This window comes from Pristis pectinata, chromosome 5, assembly GCF_009764475.1.
Source record: "Pristis pectinata isolate sPriPec2 chromosome 5, sPriPec2.1.pri, whole genome shotgun sequence".
NCBI classification, from domain to species: domain Eukaryota; kingdom Metazoa; phylum Chordata; class Chondrichthyes; order Rhinopristiformes; family Pristidae; genus Pristis; species Pristis pectinata.
Genome location: NC_067409.1, coordinates 3,939,914 through 3,950,423, shown reverse-complemented (window position 1 = coordinate 3,950,423; position 10,510 = coordinate 3,939,914). Strand labels below are relative to the sequence as shown.

Below are 10,510 nucleotides of genomic sequence, written 5' to 3'. Positions count from 1 at the left end.
AGTCTGTAAGTTGTGTAGCATGATAATTATTAACATTATTAACTATGCGCGGTTAAATTTTCTTGGGAAATTTTTTTTTAGGTGGGAGGTGTTACGGACTCAGTGAAAGTCCCTTAAGATAGAGATGTGTGTGTGTATGTGTGTGTGGGGCGTGCGTACGTCAATAGAAGATAAAGGACGTAATGACGTTGTTGAAGAAGTTAGAAGAAGAAAGAGAGAGAGAGAAGGGAGAGAGACACCAGCCTGCTTGTTTTCTCTATCGATGGATGAGAAACAATAACTGTGTTTACCACTGAAATCCATGTATGGAAGTTGGAAGTAATCCGGTGGAGTTCACTTTGTTGCTGACCTGTAGAAGGAAACAGGTATTTGTGTGTGGACGACCACGTTCGGATGCTTTTCGGGGTGAGGAAGTCACTACCGAGTAAACACTGAAGTGTCGTTTGGGTTCCATCGCGGAACATTTGGATTTCGTATGTACTCTCTCTATGTTTTCTACATCTACATCTTATCTTCAGACAATGGTGGTTGTTGAAGAAGAAGCCCTTGCTCATGTTTCACCTTATGGCTTGCGGAACTGAACTTTAAGAACCATTCAGGAACTGGGAGTTTTGGACTTTGTCACACACACACACGAAGAGTTTAGTTTTGGGGTTAATGTTCGAGGTTTAACATTCTTGAATTCTAACATACTAACATTTTTACTTTTATTTTACGTATTATCAATAGTAGTGATTAATAAAATAGTTTTTAACACTGAATCATGCTCAGTGTGTTTCTTTTGTTGCTGGTTCGTGACACTTTTATCTCTTGAAGTACTGGAAACTACAATACCCAGAAGCAAGCGGGAGAGAGGTCTGTATCACGTGACCCAGAAGCCACCCCTTCGAGCCTTACTCCGTCCCCGTGAGCGTGATGACGTAGATACGCAGCGGGTCGTTGCTAGGAGGCGGTGGGCCGGTGATATGGGACAGTGGGAGTTCGGCGGCCGGGGGTGAAGGATGTGGCGGGACAGGCTGCTCAAGGTAAAGGCGGCGGCGGCGGCCGGATGGGTGGCGAGGCCGGGCGTTGGAGGGCGGAGTGCAGGCTGAGGCGAGGGCTGAGCTGAGGGGCTGGGGAAGGAGGGAGAGAGGAGGGGGAGCTGGAGGGAGATCCAGAGGAGGAGGAGGGGCTGGGGGAGGGGCTCAGGAGGCAGGCGGGCTGAGGAGGGGCAGGGGGAGGGGGAGGGGGAGGGGGAGGAGGAGGTGGGGGCTGAGGAGGGGCAGGGGAGGGGGAGGTGGGGGCTGAGGAAGGAGGGAGAGAGCAGGGGGAGCTGGAGGGAGATCCAGAGGAGGAGGGGCTGGGGGGAGGGGGCTCAAGGAGGCAGGTGGGCTGAGGAGGGGGGGAGTAGGGTGGGGTTGAGTGGGGGAGAGGGGACCTGGGGGGGAGGGGGGGGTTGGGTCGGGGGAAGGGTGCTGAGGTGGTGGGGAGGGGGTGCTGGGGAGGGGAGGGGAGAAGGGGCCAGGGTAAAGGGGGGTGAGGGTCTGAAGGGGGGCCTGAGGGGGGGAGGCTGTGGGAGGGGCCTGGAGAGAGGCAGGGGGGTGGGGGGGCTGATGGGGGAAGGGGGCTGGGGGAGGGGTGCGGGGAGGGGATTGGGCCGGGGGGCTGAGGGTGGGGGGAGGAGGGGTCGGGTCGGGGGGGAGGAGGGGTCGGGTCGGAGGGGCTGAGGAGGGGAGGGGGTCGGGTCGGAGGGGGCTGAGGAGGGGAGGGGGGGTCGGTCGGAGGGGGCTGAGGGGGGGAGGGGGGGTCGGGTCGGAGGGGGCTGAGGAGGGGAGGGGGTCGGGTCGGAGGGGCTGAGGAGGGGAGGGGGGTCGGGGTCGGAGAGGGGCTGAGGGAGGGGAGGGGGTCGGGTCGGAGGGGCTGAGGAGGGGAGGGGGCACGACGTTTGGGTCGGAGGGGCCGGGGAGGGGAGTGGGGTTGGGTCGCGGGGGAGGAGGGGGCAGGAGGGTTGAGTCGGAGGGGCCAAGGAGGGGAGGGGGTTTGGGTCGGGGTGTGGGGGAGGAGGGGGTAGTAGGGTTGGGTCGGAGGGGCCAAGGGGGGAGGGGGGTTGGGTTGGGGGAGGAAGGGGCAGGAGGGTTGGGTCGGAGGGGCCAAGGAGGAAAGGGGGGTTTGGTTGGGGGGGCTGAGGGCACAGGAACTGGGAGGGGAGTCAGGGCGGAGTGCTGGGCAGATGGGCAGTGACACTGGCTAAATGGGTTAAACATACGCCTTCATAGACTTTGAGTAGAGGCATAGTTTTTACATTTCAAAATGTTATTCATAAAAATATGTTCAAAAATACAAAACATCTGTGCATGCCTTTCTTTACAGTCCATAGTCTGTACATTCATCGTGTTATCAGTTCGGTGCATTTGTAATGTGAGGATATGCAGAGTACCTTGCGCCTTTTTGCTTACCTGTACTGCACTTTCTCTGTAGCTTTGACACTTTACCCTGCATTCTGTATCGTTCTACCGTGTACTTCCTCGATGTACTGTGTAATGAATTGATCTGTATGAACGGTATGCAAGACATGTTTTTCACTGTAACTCAGTGACAGTAATATTCCAATTACAGAGCACCATTCCCAGGCTTTGGCTGATACAAAAGTTATAAGTGTTTGAAAGGCTTTTAATTGATATTGGTGTTCACACCCTCTTCTCGTTGCTACCATCAGGGAGGAGGTGCAGGGGCCCGAAAACTCTCACTCAACAGTTCAGAAGTAGCTTGTTTTCCTCTGGCATCAGATTTCTAAATGGTCCATGAGTACTATCTTGTTCATTTTTTTTGTATTATTGTGACCTTTCCCTCAATGTCAGCAAAATATTAGAGCTGGTCATTGGTGTCGGTAAGTGGGGTGGTGCACATGCTCCTGTCTACATCAATGGTGCTGAGTTTGAGAGGGTTGAGAGCTTCAAGTTCCTAGGAGTAAACATCACTAATAGCCTATCCTGGTCGAACCACATAGACGCCACAGCCAAGAAAGCTCACCAGCACCTCTGCTTCCTCATGAGGCTAAAGAAATTTGGTCTGTCCCCTCTAAAACTCACCAATTTTTAGCAATGCACCATAGAAAGTGTCCTATCCAGATGCATCATGGCTTGGTATGGCAACTGCTCTGCCTGTGACCACCAGCATCTGCAGAGAGTTGTGGACACAGTTCAGCACATCACGGAAACCAGCCTCTCCTCATGGACTCTGTCTACACTTCTCGCTGCCTCGGTAAAGCAGCCAACATAATCAAAGACCCCACCCACCCCGGACATTCTCTCTCATTCCCCTCCCGTCAGGCACAAGATAGAAAAGCCTGAAGCACGTACCACCAGGCACAAGAACAGCTTCTATCCTGCCGTTATAAGGCTATTGAACAGTTCCTTAGTACAATAAATGGAACTGTTGACCTCACAATCTACCTCGTTATGACCTTGCACCTTAGTGTCTACCTGCACTGCACTTTCTCTGTAGCTGTAACACTTTATTCTGCATTCTGTTATTTTGCTGTGTGCTACCTCAATGCACTGTTGTGATGAATTGACCTGTATGGATGGTATGCAGACAAGTTTTTCACTGTACCTCAGTAGCATGTGACAATAATAAACCAATTTACCAATTTAGGGTAGATGGCCAGCATCTTTATCTTAAGAAACTATATAAAACTTTGGTTAGGCTGCACTTGGAGTATTGTGTGCAAGGGATCTTGGGGTCCATGTCCATAGATCCCTCAAGGTTGCCCATTGTAGTTCATAGGCTTGTTAAGAAGGCGTATGGTGCATTGGCCTTCATTAGTCGGGGTATCAAGTTCAAGAGCCGCGAGGTGATGTTGCAGCTCTATAGAACTCTGGTCAGACTACACTTGGAGTATTGTGTTCAGTTTCTGGTCCACCTCATTATAGGAAGGATGCAGAAGCTTTAGAGAGGGTGCAGAGGAGATTTACCAGGGATGTTGCCTGGATTGGACAGCATGTCTTATGAGGATAGGTTCAGCGAGCTCGGCCTTTTCTCTTTGGAGAGAAGGAGTATGAGAGGTGACTTGCTAGAAGAGTACAAGATGATAAGAGGCAATAGATCGAGTGGACAGTCAGAGACTTTTTCCCACGGCGACAATGGCTAACACGAGTGGGACATAATTTTAAGGTGATTGGAGGAAGATATAAGGGGGATGTCAGGGCTAAGTTTTTTTTATAGAGAGTGGTGGGTGCGTGTACACACTGCTGGCAGAGGTTGTGTGGGTAGATACATTAGGGACATTTAAGAGACTCTAGACAGACACATGAATGATGAGAAAAATAGTGGGCTAATGGGAGGGAAGGGTTAGATAGATCTTAGAGCAGGATAAAATGTGGGCACAACATTGTGGGCCGAAGGGCCTGTACAGTGCTGTAGTGTTCTATGTCTAATTCTGGTCACCCATTACAGGAAGGATGTGAGCTTTAGAAAGGGTGCAGAAGAGGTTCACCAGGATGTTGCCTGGATTAGAGAGCATTAGCTATAAGGAGAGGTTGGACAAACTTGGGTTGTTTTCCACTGGAGCATCAGAGGTTGAATGGTGACTTGATAGAGGTTTATAAAATTATGAGAGGCATAGACAGAGTAGCTAGACTCTTTCTCCCAGGGTAGAAGTTTCAAATATTAGAGGATGTAGCTTTAAGGTGAGAGGGGGAAGGTTTAAAGGAAATGCAATAATTTTATTTTACACAGAGTGGTGGGTTGCCTGGAACTGGCTGCCAGGAAGAGTGGTGGGTGCCTGGAACTGGCTGCCGGGAAGAGTGGTGGGTGCCTGGAAACTGGCTGCTGGGAAGAGTGGTGGGAATAGATATGTCAGTGGTGTTTAAGAGACTGTTTGATAGACACATGAATATGCAGGAAATGGAGGGATATGGATCACGTACAGACAGAAGAGATTTAGAATAATTTGGCACTGTGTTCAGCACAGACATTGTAGGCTGAAGGGTCTGTTCCTGTGCTGTACTGTTCTAAGTCCCTGAAGAAATGTAATATCCTCAACAGCTAACGTGAATCCCTGACCCAGCACCATCCTAAATGGAAATGAAGCTTCCAGAGTGGCACAGAGACTGGAGTCTCTCTGAGTACATGTGGAAGGTTAGCAACAGTGGCAGGAGGAGCCTACCATCCCACCTATCAAACACTTCGTGCTACCCCACGACACAGTCTGTAGATCCCACATTGGTGTCAGCAGACACTTCAGAACCAAAGATTGAAACGGACAGCAAATCATCCTTCCCAAAGGAACTTGCTCAGAAATTGATTACTTATCCCTCAACCATTTTCTTTGAAATAAATTACAGGTCCTCCCCAGGTTACAAATGCCCAACTTATTGACAACCGATGCATACGAATGAGTGTTTGGGAGACCGGTGGGATGGAAGGGGACGGATTTGCCAGCTGTTGCAGGGCTGCGGACATCATTTTCTGGGTGGGATGGGGCATTTCTCCTCTCTACCCGTGCCTGCTCGCTCTCCTGTCATTTCTGTTTCTGTGATCCTCTCCCACACATTTCTTCATTTTCGCCTTGCGACCAGTTCAAGTTACGAACAGTTCTCCAGAATGGAACCCTGTTGTAACCTGGGACTTCCTGTATTTGGTCACTCACCTCACTGGTACTTGTGGGGTCTGCTAAGTGATAATTTGGCATTTCCTACTTAAAGTGACTAAACTTCACAGGGAAAAAGCAAAGGAAACCAAAGATGCTGGAAATCTGTAGCAAAAGCAGAAAATGCCAGAAACACTCATCAGGTCAGGCAATATCTGTGGAGAGAGAAACAAGTTAGTGTTCGGGTGGTTGAACCTTCAACAGAATGGCCTCCTTCCACAGCTCTCACACCCAAAAACTAGAATTGTGTTTAGACGCTGGACTTTGAATTCTCAAATGGGATTGGTAACTTTCCAGAATTATTCTGGAGTCTTCAGGAGTTGAAAATTAATCTTCAAGCTACAGTGACAATAGAACATAGAACAGGATAAGGTAAGATCTTTATTAGTCACATGTACATCGAAACACACAGTGAAATGCATCTTTTGCATAGAGTGTTCTGAGGCAGCCTGCAGAGTGTCCACCATGCTTCCGGCGCCAACATAGCATGCCCACAACTTCCCACCCGTACGTCCTTTGGAATGTGGGAGGAAACTGGGGCACCCAGAGGAAACCCACGCAGACACGGGGAGAACGTACAAACTCCTTACGGACAGTGGCTGGAATTGACAGTCGCTGGCGCTGTAATAGTGTTACGCTAACTGCTACACTAACCGTGCCTGCCGTATAAAATGCCTACCTAAACTATCCCTTCTACCTACATGATGTCCATATCCCTCCATCCCTTGCACATTGATGTGCCTATCTCAGAGCCTCTTGAATGCTTCTATCGTATTTGCCTCCACTATCACCCCAGCAGTGCATTCCAGGCACCACTTTTTTTAAAAATAACCTGCCCCACCAATCTCCTTTGAACTTGCTCCCTCTTGCATTAAATGCATACTCTTGTACTAGACATTTCAACCCTGGGGAAAAGGTACTAGCTGTCTATTCTATCTATGCCTCTCATAATCTTACAAACTTCTATCAGGTCTCACCTCAGCCTCCGCAGCTCAGAGAAAAACAACCCAAGTTGTCCAACCTCTCCTTATAGCTCATGCTCTCTAATCCAGGCAGCATCCTGGTGAGCCTCTTCTGCACCCTCTCCAAAGCCTCCACATCCTTCCTATAATGGGGCAACCAGAATTAAAAGAAACTTCTTTCTTTTTAAAGATTTAGTTGTTGCAATCAAGGCTAATTGTGTGGGTTGTGTCTTGAAGTTGAACGCAGTTGGAGCATGGATTGAGAATAAGTTATCAAACAGAAAACAGAGTGGGAATAAACAGATGTTTCCCAGGTTGGCAGGCTGTGACAAGTGGGCTACTGCAGGGATCAATGCTTGGGCCCCAGCTATTCACAGTTTACATAAATGATTCAGCTGGCAGGGGAAACCAAATGTCCTATTTCCAAGTTGGTTGCTGACAGAAAAATGAGGTGGGATTGTGAGTAGGGGAGAGGATACATTGATACTGCAATAGCACATAGACAAGCTGGGGAAATGGACAGAATGTGACAGATGAAATAAAACGTGGAAAAAAATTGAAGTTTGGTGCACAAAACAGTATTTTCTTTTAAATAGAGATTGTTGATGTGCAAAGGGACCTGGATGTCCCCGAACACGACACTGAAAGCCATCATGCAGGTACAGCAAGCAATTAGGAATGCAAATAGTATATTGGCCTGGAGTAACTGTTTCAAATATAGGACTGAAGTTGTCTTATTGCAATGAGAGGGCCTCGGTGAGACCACACCCAGAGTATCATGTATGGTTTTGATTATATTACAGCAACAAAAAAGATATTTGCTTTTGAGAGTACACAGTGAAAGTACACTATGCTGGTTCCTGGGAGCTTAGGCTTGCTGTATGAGGAGAGATTGAGCATACCAGGCCTGTATTCTCAAGTTATAGATGATGCAAGGTGATCTCACTGAAACTTGCAAGACTCTAACAGCGCTCGAGAGTCTGGATGCCAGAGGATATTTCCCATCACGCAAACCAGCCTCCTCTCCATGGACTTGCTGCCTCAGGAAAGCAGCCAAAGTAGTCAAGGACCCTCTTGTGATTAAGTTAGTATTTTCACAAGAGGAGAAAGTGAATGCGAGAGGGGTCATTGACTGAGGAAATGGGGAGAAAATAAGACTGAAGTAAATATCTCTTCTCCCGTTGAAAAAGCTTGAGAGCACGTACTTGCCAGGCTCAAGGACAGCTTCTATCTCGCTGTTAACAGACCTCTCATACGTGAATGATGAACTTTTGATGTTCCAATCTACCTCGTCGTGGCCCTTGCACTTTATCTGTTTACCTGCACTTTCTCTGTAACTGCAACACTGTATTCTGCATTCTGTTTTTTCTTTTTTCTTCCTCAATGTAGTTAGGGAATGATCTAACTGGATGGCACACAAACAAAAGCTTTTCACTGTATCTCAGTATGTGTAATGACAATAAAAGAGGTGAGTCTCTGTGCCTGTGCTTGTGAATTTCACCTTGCAAGGGTCTAAACGAGGCACACTTGCAAATTGTTACCAGTTGATTGGCTTATTAACAGCAGCAAATAAAGGGAAGGCAGGTATAAGCGGAGCGGGCATGTTGAGAGCAGCCATTGTGTGAGTGGACCAGTGTTAGAGTGGGGAGCTGAGGCTTTGGCTCGAGGCTTCAGTGAGACGAGGTGAAGGTGAGTCTCTGGTAAGTTCCTTTCTTTGCTTTGGTGTTCCCTTTAGTGCCAAGCCAGAGTAGAGAGAATGGCTCCAGGGTCAGTGGAGTGTTCTGCTTGTGAGATGTGGGAGTTCTGGGAGACATCCAGTCTTCCTGATGCTCCGTACAGAATTGGAGCTGCAGCTGGATGACCTTCGGCTTCTGTGGGATAATGAGGAGTACATAGATAAGAGCTACAGGGAGGCAGTCACTCCTAAGCTCCAGGATGCAGGTAGCTGGGTGACTGTCAGGAGAAGGACTGGAATAGGCAGGTAATGTAGCGTACCCCTGTGGCAATTCCCCTCAGTAACAGGTATACAGCTTTGGATACTGTTGGGGAGGAACGACCTACCAGGTGAAAGCCACAGTGGCCTGGTCTCTGGCACTGAGCCTGGTCGTGTGGTGCAGAAGGGAAGGGGGGAGAAGAGGAGGACGGTAGTGATAGGGGATTCCATAGTAAGGGGGCAGACAGGAGATTCTGTGGACGTGAAAGAGACTCCCGCATGGTATGTTGCCTCCCTGGTGCCAGGGTCAGGGATGTCTCAGATCGGGTCCACAGCATTCTGGAGGGTGAACAGCCAGAGGTCGTGGTACATATCGGTACCAATGACGTAGGTAGGAAAAGAGATGAGCTCCTGAAGAGGGAATATAGAGAGTTAGGAAGCTGAAAAGCAGGACCTCAAGGGTAGTAACCTCTGATTGTTGTCTGTGCCATTGACCAGTGAAGGTAAGAATAGGTTGATTTGGCAGATGAATGCGTGGCTGAGGAATTGGTGCAGGGGGCAAGGTTTCAGATTTGTGCATCATTGGGATCTCTTCTGGGGAAGGTACAACCTGTACAAAAGGGACGGGTTACACCTGAACTGGAGGGGGACAAATATTCTTGTGGGTGGGTTTGCTAGAACTGTTGGGGAGGGTTTAAACTAGTTTGGCAGGGGGATGGGAACCAGAGTGATAGGTCACAGGTTGGTTCATTTAGTGTACAAGTAGATGCAGAGTGTAGAAAGACCGAGGAAGGATAGGCAGTTGAAAGGGCAAAATTGCAATCAGTTGAATGGGCTGAAGTGTGTCTAATATGAGAAGTATCAGGAACAAGGGTGATGAACTTAGAGCCTGCGTAAGTACGTGGAACTATGACGTGGTGGCCATTACAGAGACTTGGCTGTCACAAGGGCAGGAATGGCTGCTGGATATTCCAGGGTTTCGATGTTTCAAAAGGAACAGGGACAGAGGTAAAAAAGTGGGGGAGTGGCTTTGCTGATCAGGGACAGTATCACGGCTGTAGAAAGGGGGGATGTCATGGAGGGATCGTCCACTGAGTCAGTGTGGGTGAAAGTCAGAAACAGGAAGGGAGCAATTACTCTATTGGAAGTATTCTACAGACCCCCCTCCAATAGTAGCAGAGATGCTGAGGAACAGATTGGGAGGCAGATTTTGGAGAGGTGCAAAAATAACAGGGTTGTTGTCATGGGTGATTTCAACTTCCCTAACATTGATTGGCACCTCCTTAGTGTTAAGGGATAAGATAAGATTGTGTGTACATCGAAACACACAATGAAATACATCTTTTTGCATAATGATTTGGGGGCAGCCCGCAAGTGTCGCCACGCTTCTGGCGCCAACATAGCATGCCCACAACTTCCTAACCTGTACGTCTTTTGGAATGTGGGAGGAAACTGGAGCACCTGGAGGAAACCCACACAGACACTGGGAGAACGTACAAACTCCTTACAGACAATGGCTGGATTTGAACCTGGGTCGCTGGCACTGTAAAGCATTATGCTAACCTCTATGATACCGTTCCTGTCATAGATGGGGCAGAGTTTGTTAGGTGTGTACAGGAAGGATTCCTGACACAGTATGTGGACAGGCCGACTAGAGGAGAGGCCATACTGGACCTGGTACTAGACAATGATCCTGATCAGGTTTCGGATCTCTCGATGGGAGAGCATTTTGGAGAAAGTGACCATAACTCCTTGACCTTTACCATAGACTTGGAGAGGGATAGGAGCAGACGATATGGGAAAGTATTTAACTGGGGGAGGAGGAATTAAGCTATTAGGCAGGAACTTGGGAGTGTAAATTGGGAATCGATGTTCTTGGGGAAGTGCACAATGGAAATGTGGAGGTTGTTTAGGGAGTACTTGCATGGGGATAGGTTTGTCCCACTGAGGCAGGGTAAGGATGGTAGAGTGAAGGAACCGTGGTTG

General features: G+C 48.8%; 1 protein-coding gene across 3 annotated transcripts in view; it reads left to right on the top strand.

The window, feature by feature from the left end:
* The first annotated feature begins 868 nt into the window (after positions 1-868).
* adck5 (aarF domain containing kinase 5) overlaps positions 869-10,510 on the top strand; it is a 67,077-nt gene continuing 57,435 nt past the window's right edge. For all 3 annotated transcript variants that reach the window (XM_052015505.1, XM_052015506.1, XM_052015504.1), the window contains exon 1: positions 869-1,025. In XM_052015505.1, coding sequence (XP_051871465.1) covers positions 1,002-1,025 — 24 coding nt within the window. In that variant the 5' untranslated portion in view covers positions 869-1,001. The remainder of the gene's footprint in view (positions 1,026-10,510) is intronic.